The sequence below is a fragment of the Medicago truncatula genome, chromosome 2 (assembly GCF_003473485.1).
Source record: "Medicago truncatula cultivar Jemalong A17 chromosome 2, MtrunA17r5.0-ANR, whole genome shotgun sequence".
NCBI lineage: Eukaryota > Viridiplantae > Streptophyta > Magnoliopsida > Fabales > Fabaceae > Medicago > Medicago truncatula.
This window is the reverse complement of record NC_053043.1, coordinates 43938278-43954706: the sequence shown is the minus strand read 5'-3', so window position 1 is coordinate 43954706 and position 16429 is coordinate 43938278. Positions and strand designations below refer to the sequence as shown.

At 31.2% G+C, this 16429-nt stretch overlaps 3 protein-coding genes across 3 annotated transcripts; 1 reads left to right on the top strand and 2 right to left on the bottom strand.

The window, feature by feature from the left end:
- Window positions 1-825: 825 nt before the first annotated feature.
- LOC11419081 (uncharacterized GPI-anchored protein At4g28100) lies at window positions 826-2510 on the top strand. The gene is made up of 2 exons (XM_003597040.4): window positions 826-1547; window positions 1974-2510. The coding sequence occupies exons 1-2, from the start codon at window positions 963-965 to the stop codon at window positions 2292-2294; spliced, it is 906 nt and encodes a 301-aa protein (XP_003597088.1). The 5' UTR covers window positions 826-962; the 3' UTR covers window positions 2295-2510.
- Window positions 2511-3197: 687 nt separating this feature from the next.
- On the bottom strand, window positions 3198-7275 carry LOC11427740 (equilibrative nucleotide transporter 3). Its single transcript, XM_003597039.3, has 10 exons — window positions 7166-7275; window positions 6440-6508; window positions 6236-6340; window positions 5695-5850; window positions 5471-5614; window positions 4960-5065; window positions 4595-4767; window positions 4323-4483; window positions 3864-4122; window positions 3198-3632 (listed from the first exon to the last, which is right to left on the bottom strand). The coding sequence occupies exons 2-10, from the start codon at window positions 6470-6472 to the stop codon at window positions 3525-3527; spliced, it is 1245 nt and encodes a 414-aa protein (XP_003597087.1). The 5' UTR covers window positions 6473-6508; window positions 7166-7275; the 3' UTR covers window positions 3198-3524.
- A 6481-nt stretch (window positions 7276-13756) lies between these two features.
- On the bottom strand, window positions 13757-16216 carry LOC11427739 (cytochrome b6-f complex iron-sulfur subunit, chloroplastic). Its single transcript, XM_003597038.4, has 5 exons — window positions 16057-16216; window positions 15733-15974; window positions 15053-15170; window positions 14661-14843; window positions 13757-14038 (listed from the first exon to the last, which is right to left on the bottom strand). The coding sequence occupies exons 1-5, from the start codon at window positions 16093-16095 to the stop codon at window positions 13931-13933; spliced, it is 690 nt and encodes a 229-aa protein (XP_003597086.1). The 5' UTR covers window positions 16096-16216; the 3' UTR covers window positions 13757-13930.
- Between the last annotated feature and the right edge of the window lie 213 nt (window positions 16217-16429).

Here is a 16429-nt window from a genome sequence, read left to right as displayed (position 1 = left end):
TGCTTGGAAGGAAGATGCAACTAATGCTTATGTTTTCAATTTCGATGGTCGCTCTCGCTCCCAAACCAATCCAGGTATGGCAGCGTGGTGGTTTGATTAGGAATTCCAACGGTGATTACAAATGTGGCTTCCACGGTAATATTGGCTATTCCATTAGCCTCCATGCCGAGATCATGGCTTTGATTCAAGGGATCTGAATGTGTTTGGAGGCAAGTTTAAGGAATATTATCTATTACATTGACACTTTGCAATTATCCACCCAATGCAGCTTGCGAATGTTTCGAAACTCCATTATGGCAATGAGACAACGGTGATAAAAAAAATTATATCGATAATGATTGATTTTGTAGTGCATCACACTCTTAGGAAAGGTAATATGTTTACCGATTATTTCTCCAAGCTTGGAGCACAATCGAATAGTGGTATGTGACTCTTCTTGATCCATCGGCTGAGCGTCATTCATTACTCACGACGAATACGACATGTGTTTATTTTTTTGGTGGTGTAGTGTTGTTTAGGACTAAGTTAACCAACCAAATTATATATCATTATCCAAAAAGAATATAAAAACAAAGACTTGAAGACAGACATTGATTCATAGATGTATCAAAGTTCTGATTGGTATAAAATTTCAAACAAGGTAATGCCACTTGCAATCAAATCAAACAAGGTAAAATAGTAAAATACCACAAAATATGATGAAGAAATAACAATGACACACAAGAAAGAAAAAAACAAGTGAAAAAAAAGTGAAAAGGACACCACAAACTGTCAAATTCTCTGACACACTTTTCTTCAAAGCTTTCAAAACCTTGTGAACCATATCAACTCTCATTTCATCCGTATGCTATTATTACCCAATCCAATTTATGTACTAACACCAAACAAATTTCCCAGCATCTCACCCACTACTCCAAAGTCCAAACTCAACACAATATTCAAACTCAACATAATACCAAAAAATGCAATCATTAGCTTTCCTTTTAGCTTTCTTTATATTTTTTACATCAATTTCAAACATTTCACATTCAAACACACTCCCTTCATATCCCACTCCAACAGAATCCCAAATATGCAAACTAGACCTCTCCAACGAACTCTTTGGCGGCGTCAACGATGCATGTGGAAACAACCTCGATCGAAGCCGCTGTTGTCCCGTACTCGCGGCCTGGCTCTTCGCGGCTCATGCGCGAAGAGCATTAGAGATTTCTCCTCCACCACGGGAAAATTCAGTCGATCTTCCGATGATGCCGGATGATTCTCAGAAGTGTGTTAACTCCCTTCAAGACTCGCTTCGCGACCGGAACATTATAATACCGACACCAAATGCTAGTTGTGATGCCATATTATGCTTCTGTGGAATCAGGCTTCATCAAATAAGCTCGTTAAATTGTCCAAACGCTTTTAATGTTTCTGTTTCTACTATGGTGCACAATGTATCTGGTTCTCATAAAGCTACCCCTACTGCTGCTGTTCGTGACTTGGAGAAGAATTGTCGTAACTCTTCTTATGCTGGTTGCACCAATTGTCTTAGTGCATTACAAAAGGTAAATTAATTAATTACACATTATATATAAACCAATATTTTAAAAAACGGTTGAACATGGACAGATTAGTTCGTTCGTTGGTTTAATTTCAATTACATTGCAGTTTGGTTGGACCAATCTCTTTTTTCTTTTAAATATATTTTTACTTATTTGTTATACATTTCAACTGCGGTTCAACGAGTAAATCAATTGAACATGATCGAAAGTCTCACCCATAACATATATTTTTTGTCATTATCTTAGTACATGTTTGAATTGACACTAGAATTGTGAAAATCAAAATGCACCATCACATTTTTGGTATTACTCTAGATAGATGTGCTAAAATTACGGTGAACCACTGTGATTTTGTACAATTCCATTGCGATACTTAATACCAAACATACATTAAGTTAATGTCCGATTTTGATTGTTGAGTGGGTGCAGTTAAAAGTGCACAAGAAGGATACCAAGGAGAGTGACCGAGAAAGAAAAATGTACAACCGGGATTGTCAATTGATGGCATTAACATGGCTGTTAGGGAAGAACAAGACATTGTATATACCAACAGTATCAGCAGTGTTACGTGCAGTAATGTACAGTGCTCATCCACATGATATAAAGTGTAGTCCAGACCAAGAGAACATGCCCTTAGCCGTTGATTCCATGCAATTTGATCACACAAGTAGTAGTGAGGCACCATCTTCACCGTTGATTAAATTCTTTTGGAGTATGATTGTTATTATGATTGGGACCCAAACTGTCTGAAGTGTCTACTACATGGGTTGTTTGTGTCAGTCACGTGAAACTATTATTATTGGACAACAGAACAAGTATATGCAAAGAGACAAAGATGTCTGTTTGAGTTTTGTCCATTTTTGTCACGAGCCTCTCTTTTCAAGTCTCTTTTCGTATAAACTTTTTTTAGCACTATTGTATATTTGCTTGTTATAACAAGATATTCAAATATGATGATATTTTATGGTTTGGGTTCTTTGGTATCTTCATTTTCATTTTAATAATATTTCTAGAATGATGTAGATGATAGGCGGGCAACGACAGATGTCAACATAGTTGTGATGTCTTGTTTAAACATTGGGACCTCTTGAAGAATAGAACATAAGTTCAAAATTTCCAAAACAAATAATTATAAGCTCAAAATTTAGCAAATAAATTCTATCAGAAGTTGTTAAAATTAAGAGGTCAAATCCCATAGGCCTGCCCCTTCAATTAGCTGAATGTGGATCAGTAACTAATTTTTAGTCCAAACTTCTCAAATATGATATGGATTTAATGACCAAATTATGGTATAAATCAGGATGTTCTCCTAGCTGGTAAGGACTGACATACTCATTGTTAGTGCAGCTATTGTATTTCTTGTGATACAAGCATTTTGTGAAAATAATGGTAAAGAAGAGAGATTGATGATGAAATTGAGAGAGAAAATATTTTTGTTGTATCAATTCTCATTAGTGAATAAAAAAGTGTGATTACAACTTATTTATAGTGGTTACTTGTTAGTTAAGTAACAAACTCAACTCACTAACTTCTTATTCTAATTATGGATTAATATTCAACACTTGCAACTAATTTGATTATAGTCGGTTACCCTGTAATCATTTAGTTGAAAAATATTCGCTCTTCAACCTTTATGATCTAGGTACGATACTCTGATACAATAAAAAAACCAACTTGATAACAACTTTAGTGATCTAGGTACAAACACCAATACAACCATAATGAAATTACATAGAAATTGAAATATCCTCACCATACTTCAATGCATTTTGTGTTAATTGAAATATCCTCACTTACTTTTATTTGCTAAAAAAATTGTACATACACATCCCCTTCCTTGTGTAAATGACACATACACCTTTTTGTTTTGTGTCATTTAGCCATATCATATCTCTAGAAAGATAACGCATACTTCGATTTTCTTTTTTACAATGATAGCCTCAATTAAAACTATTCCCTTAGTTTGTGCTAATTGAGATCTCACCAACCTTTGCCTATCAACCACAGCCAGTCTAGTGTCACCCCTGCAAAAATACCTCCAAGTAGAAACAACACCAACAGGTTTCCCAAAGCATTTTGTTCTGGACCCTACAATAAATTAAAACATGAAATATTAATGTGAATTTGGATTTCATATAGTATAAAGATCTAGTATTTACGCTTTAAGGATATTGGTGGCCATTCAATCAAAACTGAACGGTCTAGGCTATCCGATTTCGATCGAACAGCCACTGATATCTCAAATGCGTGAATGCAGGAAATCCCCAGGAAAGCCGGTTCCAAATTAAACACTACTATAATATACTTTCAAGGTCTCACCTTATAACCTTTGGGTGCAGATGTCATAACACAAACTGTGAGGTAACCATTGGATAGCCCCAAAAATGATGTCAACATTATCATCCAACCTTGATCACCATACTTTGCAGTGAAATAAAATGCTGGAACAAGTAAGAAACGACATAGTATTGCTACCGTGATCATCTTTCGTGACTCCAATTTCAAAAATTCCAAGAGTGGGATGTATCTTCCTATTAGATCCCACACATTGTACATTGCAATTAACACAAGAGCATACCTAAAAATTAAAAACACAACTTCCTCAGTGATACATATTATTACAGAACACACATCTTTATCTGTTTTATTGTTGAGTCTCATTTTGAAATAGTAGTCTTGCTACAACAAACCATTAAGAGTTGGTCCTTGTTGTTTCGATTCGTATAAAGTAAAAATACTAAAGATTTAGAATGCAGATGCAGGTAGCAATGAACATACCATGTTCCTAAACTATGTGCTCCAGTATCTTCAGACAGAAATCCAGGGAAAATAGATAGTGTCAATGCATAAATTAGGAACATATCAAGTAAATAATCAATGTTTTCAAAAAACAATTCCTTGTTTCCCTTTCTCTCATGTTTGTGTGCATGATCCTCATCCTGAAAAAAGGGGGGAAAGGGAAACTATTATCACATTCTAAGGTAAATCATCATAAACAATGAGAAAGTTTGAGACGCATTGGAAACTAAAACAGAAGAAAGAAATAGTACTTCTTTAGGTATTGTTTGGATGCCACCAGCTGCAAGATCAGCTGAAACAGTTTTGGATCCTTCTGATGCTGCTTTTGTACGGTAGTACTTCACAATTGGTATTTTAGGAAAAACAAATGCATAGAGAAGAACACAGAGAAGCTCAAAGAATGTTGATATAGCAAAGAATAGAACTGCAATGAACAAGTATATATATTAGCAACTAAATAGTATATAGAGTGAGGAAAATGGCCATAATTATATATTATGAATATTTCAATAGCAACAAACAAGAATTGGAACATCATCACAGAATCTAAATGAATTAGATGATATTTAGGTTAATGATGTCTCTGTAACAATAGAAAAAGAAAAGTTGAACTTACTAGCTCCTTTTCTAAGACCATCCTTAGAATTATCAAATGCTGCTTTTGTAATTAACCTTAAACCAGAAGTTAATGCACCAGATGCTGCCAAACCACATAGGAAAGACTGTAACATTAAGAACCATAGATATCAATATCATAGATAAGTGTATGTTTGATTACGCGATGACAATTTGATTTTGACTGAATTAATTGAACGTAAAATGATTTATGTTAGAATGCGTACATATGTCAAAAACGTTGAGAATTGAATCTTTGTCACCATAGGAATTAAAATTATTAGTTTTTAGGTAAAATTGATTTGAGTTTCAAATCAATCATAAAGTCGAGAACGAATTACATAACAATTTATGGTCAAACGAAGTTTGACTAGGTCCAAACATAAAATCAAACATAAGCAAAATTGTGCTTGCAACTGCGCTGCAAACCTTGATATCGCGTAAAATGCAGCTGTTGTAACCACAATTGCAATTATGAATCGCAATTTAGAACTATAATCGGTATAGCTGACCTGAATGAATTCTGGCTTCATGTAGGACAAGTCTCCCACCATTCCACCTTGAACATGAGCATCTGCAACTCCAAAGGCACCACTAATTGCACATATACCAATAAAAGTTCCAAGTCCTCCTTTACCAGATGTTGCTAAATCCAACTACAATAAATTTATTTGAAAATCAAAATCTTCCTAAATGAATCAAAGTTCACAATTAGTTGAATAGATATAGGACTTACTATTAACACCAAAAAAGTGGTTATGAAAAAAAGAGTATATCCAAACAGGTTCCTTAATCTAGTATTGACTTTTGCCTCATTATAAGACAATATAGCAAGTGTTCCAACTGCAAATGGCTGGTATACAAGTGTAAGCACCCTGGAGGGATGATAATCCTGCACACGGAGAAAAATTAATTAATTGAATTATTTCTTTACAAGATGATTCTAGTTTTCAACATTAAATTTCACCAACATACAAGGAAAAGCACATAACTAAGTGTAATAAATATTTTTTTGTGATCCAGTTCTCCGGAAAACGAGTCCCGATAATCTAGAGTTCAATCGGAAAGTAAGTAAAGTTTGGCTAAAAATTGTTTCGCTCAGAAATCAAATTCAAATTCTTTTGAACAATTTGTCATTTAGTGGAATTCATTAACCACTTGAGTCAAATTCCTTGGTTTATAAATTTTTTAGAATAAATGTCTGGTAATCTAGAATTCGTTCAAGAAGTAAGTAAAGTTTGGTCAAGAATTGTTCCTCTCATAAATTAATTACATACCGGAAATAAGTAAATGTAGTAATCTTCTATTGTGAGCATACTGTTCCAAGAGAAAAGACATCCATTGCCAAGAAGGAAGCATACCAATATTGCAGCATATTTTCCCTATGAATACCAATAACAACAAAAAATTGAACTTAAGAAAAAGTTTCATATCCATTCTTAAGCAAACAAAAGTAGTAAGAGATCCAATTAAGCATAAACCTCTATACGTGTTGGAGGCTCAACGTTGACCATGGCCCTGCCTTGAATTATTCTTTTTCAATCCAAGTTCTACAAGAAAGTATATAACCACAATTTAAGGCTTCAATGTGTACATGTTATTTTGTAATGTACTCCAACATAACTAGAAAATATATAACTAGCCATTAAATTTACGTACATAGGAGTAGTTGATAAAAATATATTTTATACATGCATTTAATAATGCTTTGTCATAAATTTTAGAAAATATATAATTTATTGTATTCATTAAATAACGTGACAAATTTTTTATGCATATAAAGATAAAGATAAAGATAAAAAAACTTATAAATCAACAAAAATGGCTTATAAGTCAAAGCATGTATCTATATGATATCAAAAAATTGTGGACGAAAGTTGTTTAACTTTGATTCAAAATCTTGATGGCTACATCTTCCAAAACAAGTATGGTGATAGCCCATATTGAAAATGGAAGATAGTAGAGCAAATACTTTAGGAAGGAAATAACCGTTAATAGAAACTAAAACTGCAGGAAAAAAAAAGTTAATATAATTGTATATGTAGAAGACTAGAAGTAGAAGAGACATAAAATTAGCCAATATCTTTCTTACTTTTATGACACACGAGTGTACTGAAGAAATCTAAATGAATAAAGATACCAAGCATAATAATTAAATTACGTGAAGGATAAAGATAATTAGAGAAGAAGAGGGAGATAGAGCTTACTATATCTTCAAGGTACCATAGAAGCGCTGAGGAAGACAAACATGAACACGGCAAGAAGGAAGAGGGAAGAGTCTTATAATTTATATATGTATTTATGTATTGTTGTACTGTTATTTAAACACTTTTTAGGCAAAAACAGTAGAATATTCCATTTTATACAATTCACACGAATTAAAAAAAAAATACATAAATAGAAAGAAACACTGTATTTTTTTTTAGAAATAGTGATATTTGTAATACCATTTACGTGTTATTTAACTTTGATTTATGTATTACAAAGTCCATATTAAGGTGTGTTTGATGTTTGATGTATGTAGGTGTCCTACAAATGTAGGTCATATACGATTAAATTCAATCAATTTTATTTTGTTAAGAGAAAAGATCGATAGACACCCATCTACTTAGTCTGCCTATACATTTTATCTCTTTTGATTTTTGTTTTTGTTTTTGGATTTATCCAAAGTGTAAAATTGACTCTCATTGTTTTGTGTGGATTTGTTTTAAGAGAATGTTAGTATAGTTAAAGTACTACAATAAGTAAGTTTACATTAAAAAGTGATTCTTTTTTGTGGTGGTTAGGGTTTGAACCCTGGACCTTGCATATATTATGCATATATTAAAAAGTGATTTAATTGTTGCTAAGATAAAGTTTTTATTAATGAATTTCTTAATCAATATCCTTCTGACACTAACTAATAAAATTATTTGTTTAAAGTGTAAGGGTGGGTTTGTTTCAAGTAATATTCGTAGATTTCTGAAAATAAAATGATAGAAATATACCTTCTTATGTTTGCTAGAAGTTTACTAATTTTATTTTCGGGTATAAAATGTTTCTAGGAATAGAAAAAAAAAATTCCAAAGAAAATGGTGAGAATAAAGTTCCCATGAAGATGAGAATAAATTCATGTGTAACTACCTATTATAATTCATATTTTTATGATTCCTAAAAATATTATAATGTTAACTAAACATCTTTAATTCTAATGAATGTTATTCCTGAAAATAGATTTGATAAATTTAAAACAAACACACCATAAAATTGATGGATAAAGTGTTTAAATATCACATTTTTCTTAAAATAAAATATTAATGAGTGTTCCGAATACTCTTTAAGAACATTTAATAGTAAATTTTATGAAAAATGTATATTTAATGCATTTGGAGTTTGTAATATTATACTTTTTGCAAAAATAATGTTTAGATTTAAGATTTTTAAAAAGTGTTTCGAAACACTCGCTATTATAATTTTGTAAAAGGTCTTGTTAATTGATACTTCCAAAACTTTGGTTAAAGATCCAAAAATAAATTTTTATCTTAAAAATATAAAGTTTTATTTTTAATTAAATAATAATTACACAACTTTTAATAAAATTTACATCTTTAATTATTTAACTAATGTCATGTGTTATCGTCGTTGTCCATGTGTTTAACATTCTCTTTTCCTTAGTTATCGATGTCCATGTGTTATTATCCGTATTTCCGGTGTCTACGTGTAAATACAAATATTTAATTGACTATAATTATTTCATGGATTGCCTAAAAAAATTCATTGGTTGGGCGTGAGTCAACTGTGAACATGGAGTTGCGCAATCATCATCTTGATAAAATACAGCGCGCGCAGCATTCCATTACTTGCAGAGTTCCGGTGGTCCTCAACTTTTACTTCTCCCTCTTAAAAGGTTTAATTAAATTGTTGATCTCTATAAATATCTGCAGTTTTGTTTTTAGTTTTTATAAAAATAAATTTTACTTTTAAGTTGCTATAAAATTTTTTATTAATGTTTTTAGTCCCTGTTAAATTAAAATTTGTTTAATTATGCTTAAACTTTTAAATTTTTAAAAGATTTTCTACATACATGTCTATAACATTATAAGACACTCTTTTATAAAAAAATTTAGTTTTTTAACATGTAATGAATTAAATATGAATTTTTCTAAAAGCCAAATTTTCAAGATTATATTAATGAAAATTTGGAACTAATAATAAAATTTTAAGTCACTTTTTTGCGGAGGAACTTTGTATAATATTCTAAGTAAGTATGTGAAAAATATGTTACAAATTTAAAAGTTTAAGCACAATTAAGAAAATTTTAATTTTACAAGGACCAAAAGTATGTGTTGGTCCCTATTAAATTGAAATTTGTTTAATTATACTTAAACTTTTATATTTTTAAATGATTTTTAACATACATGTTAAGAACATTCTAATAATCTCTTTTATAAAAAATTAGAATTTTTTAACATGTAATGAATTAAATATAATTTTTTTAAAACGGCAAAAATTTAAGATAAAACTAACGAAAATTTGGATCTAAAAATAAAATTTTGAGCTAAATTTATTGTGGCGGAACCTTTTATAATGTTTTAAACAAGTATGTAAAAAATCATTAAAAAATTTAAAATTTTAAGCATAATTAAACAAATTTTAATTTAACAGGGACTAAAAACACTAACGGAAAATTTTGTAGAGACTAAAAAGTGTGATTTATTTTTATAGAGACTTAAAATAAAACTTGCAGATATTTATAGGGACCAAAAACTTAATTAACCCTAAACTATATTGTCAAAAAAATTTATCCTAAATTATATGCCGTTTTAAAATATAAATATTAATGTTACTTTTTCAATTATATATACTTATCTACTTTATTGGGACAATTTTGTTGTTAACCAACTTTTTTGCAGATAACTCATACTTACAACTTGTGAAAACTTTAACATATATACTTAGAACATGTTAGCATGACCTTATTTTATCTTATTATTCTATCATTATTTGTATACTCTCTTCATATATGAGTATTTTATAAAAATTATTGGTATTAAAATAAAATTGTTAAGAGTAATATCATTAACTTAACATTCTTGTATAAATAGATTTAATATTGGTTTTTCATATTTTAAAACAATTGGTAGTATATACTCGAAAAAAAAATAATGAATGTATCTAAAAAATTATAGATGATCTTATATTTTGAGATAAACATTTTTTTTTTAAATGATTTTATTATTAAAGAGGAAGAGAGTATTTCAAATTAAAATTTGTCAATGTGAATTCAATCTTGCATGATTTTGTTTCCATACACTTTGCTGCAGCGGTCACACTGCCGTCACTGGCACACCATAATAAACTACTCCAATCCTAAAGTCGGCTAGCTTACATTTATTTAAAATTTATTTTTGTTCAATGCACATTATTTTGAGAGGTTTCCTTCAAAAAAAAATAAAAATTTGAGAGGTTGTTCCAATCTGCTTAAACTTGTAAAAAATTATAAAAAATAGTACTTAAACTTTACAAAAATATGAGCCATTTTCATGTGCAAGAGATTCTTTTCCTTTTTTTAAAGAAGGAGATTCTTTTCCTATTCATCCACTTGACTCCCTTATGATTGGGTGATTTTCTGTTTTATGTCTTAAAGTTTTCAAAAATCAAAATTAATTTTTATTTGGAGTTTTAAAAGTTTCTAAAATCAAAATCAGATTTTCTTTTGAGTTATTAAATTTTCAAAAATCAAAATCAGTTTCAAACATAAAAATACAGATTTATCATAAATATATCTTAATCCAAACAATTTATATCATTATATTTGCAAAAGAAATAAAATACTACAAATATTTAATGTATTTAGTTAGTAGTAATTTTAAAATAGTGGTTGAAAGTGGTGGTGTTGACACACATCAGACATTTGTTGGAGTGGTCATCAATGGTGGATATAGTGGCTAGTGATGGTAGTAGTAGTGGTAAAAGTGGCGGGTTTCGATGGTCGGAGTTGTAGTTGTTGGTGGTTGGATAGTGATTGGGGGTGGATGGAATCGTGACTGGTGAAGGTCAAAGTAATGATTGGCAAAGGTTGAAGTGGTGGTTGGCGATGGTTGGAGTGATGGTTAGTGGAAGTCGAAGTGGTGGTTAATAGTAGTCAAAGTGGTAATCAATGGTGGTTGGTGTGATAATCGATGGTGGTCAAGTGGATGATCAAATGTTGATAAAGTGGGGATTGATGATGGACAGATTGGTGGTTGAAATGGTTGTCATATTGGTAGTTCTTTTTTGTCAAGTATTATACCGTTTTTAACATACACACCAAAACAAATTGTGATGTCCTTATTGTTTTTGTTCAAACATTACTTCTCTTATGTCAACCAAAAATACTCTCTCTCTCTCTCAACAAAAAATACTCTCTCAAATAAAGTGAATAATTTCTCTCTATTTTCCTCATCATCACTCCTCTATACTTCCCTCGACGCTCCCAAAGAAGGAAACCACTTAAATTAGAGTTTTTGACACTTCAATGGTTCTATGGACTATTTTCTCAATCTTTAATTCTTTGAACCGTCAATGATACTAATATCCCATTTTACTTTGATCATAACTTAATTTATTTTTGGGGAGACCGTAAATTAATATATTGTGCGGGGATCGAGCCAACATAAGAAAATTATAACATGTCTTCTTGGTGGGGACAATTTGCCATGAAACCATGCTCTCCACCATGGTGGGGACAATTTACCATGACACCATACTAAGAGCATCACAATTGAGACTTTCAATTTTGAGGTCTTAAACGAGACTTTTATTTTTTTATAATTTTTTTAATAATAGTATATAATAAGTACTCAACCACTCAATTGGAGACCTTTTAACAAAAGGTTTAAATGGTTGACACAAATAACTATTTATCATTTACATTTTAACAAAAACAACTCAACGATGATTATTTTAATAAAAAGTGGTGTGAGATCCACTTAATAATATGGGTCTTAAGAGCATCTATAATGGTAGTTGATTAATAGGGACTCCTTAAATGAACCCCACGTTAGACATCACTTATTTATAATATTTTAATAAAAGTACATATTAAGGACTCAATGACTCCAATGGAAGAACACTAATAAGGACTCTAATGAAAAATACTTAAATAGGCCACACTTACTTTACATCTTTAAACAAAAATAATTTATTCATTAAATTATAAATTACCTCATAATATTTAATTATAATCCTTAAAAAAATTAAATTATAAAATATTTATTTATTCGTATGAACTTAAATTTCTACGAAATTTCCTAATAATTTGAAAATGGAAAAATTAACATTACAAATATTACATTCCTTCGTTAAATAAATAAAAATAAAATAATAATAATAATTTGCATGAATTATATTTTATTTAAAATGAAGACATAGATAAAATAATATTTAAAACAACTATTAATTATTAAAATGTTACTTCCCTAAAAAAATTAAAATATTACTTCTTTTGTAAGTGGGACCACATAGTACATATTTTATTACTTCTTTTAAACGTGGAACCCGTTAGTTTCCTAAGAGAGAGAATGTCCTTATATAGTTACCCGTTCCTTAATGGGAACTCATTTTTTCTTCCTCCAATGGGAGGTTCTTAACGGGGAGTGGTCCTTGTTAAGTAAGGACCTCCCATTGGAGATGCTCTAAGTGAGCCCTAGGTCTTTAGAGACCTCAAAAAAAATCTCCAATAAAGGTACCTATCAGATACCGCATCTTAAATGGTGAAAACATCACCATTGGGGATGGTCTAAGACATCATAGACGTTTCTTTACTCTTATGTTGCTACAAAAGAAAGGCTCCATGCATCCAATGGAAACTAGACAGGAAACATGATATGTATTTATAAATATTGCATCATTAATAAGGTTAAGGAGTGAAATATGTTTACTACTTGAAGATAACGATGTTGAAGATTAAACACCAAGTTATGAGTCTTTCAGGTAGTGTTGTGTAAATTGAAAAATTAAGTGTTGAAGTCCCATTCAAAATATAACAAACACATTTATATTGCGGTAAGATTGAGTCTTCAGATGACTTTTCCATCTTTCCTCTATTTCCATCCAATCAGTTTATTTCCTCCACTTTTGTGGGTTAGTTTCTTTTTTTATCTTATCCACCAGAGTCCTTGAACTGGTCAAATTGCTCACACAATTTTAGCGAGATTTACTGTGGAAGTACCACTCAAAATAGAACACACACATTTATATTGTGGTAAGATTGAGTCTTCAAGTGACTTTTCCGTCTTTCCTCTATTCTCATCCAATCAGTTTATTTCCTCCACTTTTACGGGTTAGTTTCTTTTTTTATCTTATCCACTAGAGTGCTTGAACTGGTCAAATTGCTCACACAATTTTTGGTTCAGTTTTTAAATGAAATTTATTGTTTGCTATAATGCATAATCCACAACAACCACTTGTAAAATCAGACTTTGATTTAGTATGGTAAAAATAAATGAAATTACATATTTTATATTTAACAGAATTCCTATTTTAACTTACAATTACCACACTATAGTAAGTATAAAATACATTCAGCATTACAAATATAAGGAGAGAAAACTATGCTTTGCTTTAAAAAAAAAAAAAAAAAAAAAAAAAAGAAAAAAAGAAGACCAGATATAGGAAAGGAAAGAAAGCCTCTATGAGAGGGGACACAAAATCTTAAGAGTTTGAATTGAGGCTAAATAAACCTTTGAGAACTAACTTATAAGGTGAAAAATGTCTTTCATTTATAAACACTTGTTCAAGTCATATATCAACAAATGTGAGACGATCGACGCAAAAAGTGAAAATTTATGGGGAAAAGCAAGCAATGTCCATGTTCCTTTTCACCTTATACCATCTTCAATTGACATAATATTAATTTGATTACAAAATGTGTTTATGCATTAATACAAAACAGAAATGTTTGAATTTCAGGTTTGAATATATATTACAATATAGAGACAGCTTTAAGAAGTCTAAGACCACCATGGAGCATCACCTGTTCTGAAATCTGTTTCAACCCAAGGAACAAACACAACCTTCCCATCATCCACACCAACATCACAATGTGCCAATGCAAGAGACTGTCCAACATAAAGAGCAAAAATGTTCATAAGTATTCCAGGAACAAGTACATTCTGCTTAGATAATTAAAGATAAAATTGAACAACTCTAAGCTATCCTATCACTAAACAAATTTATTTATTTTTCTGGTCAAGTAGCCTAGCAACTATAAATTCACCTCTTAAGGTGAATAAGTAGGATGTGCGGGGCCCTACATATATTATGCAATGTCTCTACTGAGTTAAGCTCATGGGGGCCTATCACTAAACAATTTAATTAAACACTTATAGCGTAAATGTTTATCATATAAGTTCTTATTTATATGCTATTTTTATAATAAAATATAAAATAAAGTCGAGCTTGTTTCACGTAAGCTATAAGCTGTCCTAGAGAGCGTATAGAAATAAGCTGAAAATAGTTTATGGACATGTCATGAGCTATTGTTTTCATAAACTTCCTCAAACAGTGTGTCTATGTCAGTAGATAAGCGTAAATAAGTTTAATCCAAACAGGCCCAAGGATTGCAGCTAAACTAGTTTGTCATGAGCTATTGTTTTCATGATTATGCATTTATGCTTCTAAGTCAAAAAAAATTGCAGCTAAACTAGTTTGTCAATTGGCAAGGTTTTCCAACGTGCTTACCAAAGGAGCAGGTCCTCTCACAACTCTTCCTTGGTCATTGTACTGAGATCCATGGCAGGGGCAGATGAACTTCTTCTCAGCTTGATTAAATGGCACGACACACCCGAGGTGAGTGCATACGGCATTAATTGCAAATGTTGCAAGTGTTCTGTCACTCTCTACCACAAGATAGGTAGGATCACCCTGTTATTGAATTTATCAAAGTAGTTATTATGGTGGAAGCTTGAGAAGGAATTTATTTCACTCTTTCAAACAGTATCTTAAGTGCTTATAGCATAAAAGCTTATCATATAAGTGTTTATCTATAAGTCATTTTCATAAGCTCTCTAGAATAGCTAATGAAAACGACTTATAATGGAGACACACTAACCAGTTTGCAATTGAACACTTACCTTTAATCCTTGTGTAAGAGTACGGTCACCGGGTCCATGTGACTTTAGCCATTCTGCTGCAACCACATCATTGCCAACGGCATCCTTTGCTACGGTACCACCAGTGGAAGAACCTGAGCTGTAATTGTTTTCCGAGACTGGTTAATAATTTGGTAGACGAAGGAACTGAGTTTGAAGAATCATAAAACTTTTGGATAGCAAATGCAACATATAATTAGCAATATGGTAGACTACATAGTTTTCTTCTTTGATACATCAAACTTATACAATATGTTATAGCCTTTGATGCTAATGAGACAAGATAGCAAAGTGAAGATGCATGACTATATGAAAAGTAAGATACATGAATTAGGTCCAAGGTATAGTACAATCAAAAGCCGATGATTATTTGGTATACACTTGCTATTTAAAATGTTAGTATACATTATCTAGCAGACTAGTATGGATTCTTCAATTTGAAATCGTGTTCAAGGGCTCGATAGGTGTTGATGTCTAACATCGACAGAACTTCGATACATGTGGTTACATACAATCATTTTCACTTTCTTAAATTATTTCTTGTGTTTACATGTCGGTATCGGTGCATGTATATTGTTCGTGTCTGTGTCTGTGTTAGTGCTTCCTATACTATACAACATTACATACATGAACTAGAAATACAATAAAATAAAAAAACTAACCCTGGTGGAACAAGGAAGGATCCATAAGGAACAAGCATTCCAGCAGTAGGAAGTGAAAGAGCACCAAGAAGAAGAAGATTCAAGGTCTCTCTCTTACTCATGTCAGGTACACGATCAGCAGGAATGCCAGTAGCCTGGCAAGTGATGCTCATTCCCTTACCTTTACCAATCATCTGAGTTCTTGTTGGCTTCACAAGTAATCCTATTGAAGGACATGAAATTCCACTCTTTCCAGAACATAGCTGAAATAAATTAAAAAAACAAAATGACCCTTTAGATTAGATATTAAAGAAGATAAAATCTTTGTTGTTTTTGCAATGATACCTGAGAAGGGGTTGCAGGGGATAGAGTGGTGGAAGACATGGTTGATGAGGAAGATTTTGGTTGGTTTGAGAATGAAAGGTGAATGTAATAATAAGATGATTATGTTTGGTTTTTTTAAAATCTTAAAACGACCACCACAATTGTCATGGATAAGGCGCTAAGGCCATGTAGGTGCCACATATTCTTCAGCCAATCACAACCATCAACCTCAAATTTAGATTATGTGTTTTTTTTTTTTTTTTTTGTTTAAATACTTATATTCTATAACGTGGGCTTTCCTATTTTTGGCTTTCTATGCTCATACGAGATTTTAGAGAGTTACTTTTTATGCCCCCTCAATATGTTTTAAGCCACCAAAATTCTATTTTTACTC

Bases quoted from the DNA above. Each gene is read 5' to 3' on its own strand.
- LOC11427739 (XM_003597038.4), bottom strand. From the start codon at position 16,095: ATGTCTTCCACCACTCTATCCCCTGCAACCCCTTCTCAG. The intron at 15,975-16,056 runs GTATCATTGCAA...AATTTATTTCAG, and splicing joins CCCCTGCAACCCCTTCTCAG to CTATGTTCTGGAAAGAGTGG. The intron at 15,171-15,732 runs GTTAGTTTTTTT...AAACAATTACAG, and splicing joins TCCTTCCTTGTTCCACCAGG to CTCAGGTTCTTCCACTGGTG.
- LOC11419081 (XM_003597040.4), top strand. From the start codon at position 963: ATGCAATCATTAGCTTTCCTTTTAGCTTTCTTTATATTTTTTACATCA. The intron at 1,548-1,973 runs GTAAATTAATTA...GAGTGGGTGCAG, and splicing joins GTCTTAGTGCATTACAAAAG to TTAAAAGTGCACAAGAAGGA.
- LOC11427740 (XM_003597039.3), bottom strand. From the start codon at position 6,472: ATGGTCAACGTTGAGCCTCCAACACGTATAGAG. The intron at 5,615-5,694 runs GTAAGTCCTATA...AATTTATTGTAG, and splicing joins CCACTTTTTTGGTGTTAATA to TTGGATTTAGCAACATCTGG. The intron at 4,768-4,959 runs GTAAGTTCAACT...TGTTCATTGCAG, and splicing joins TGGTCTTAGAAAAGGAGCTA to TTCTATTCTTTGCTATATCA.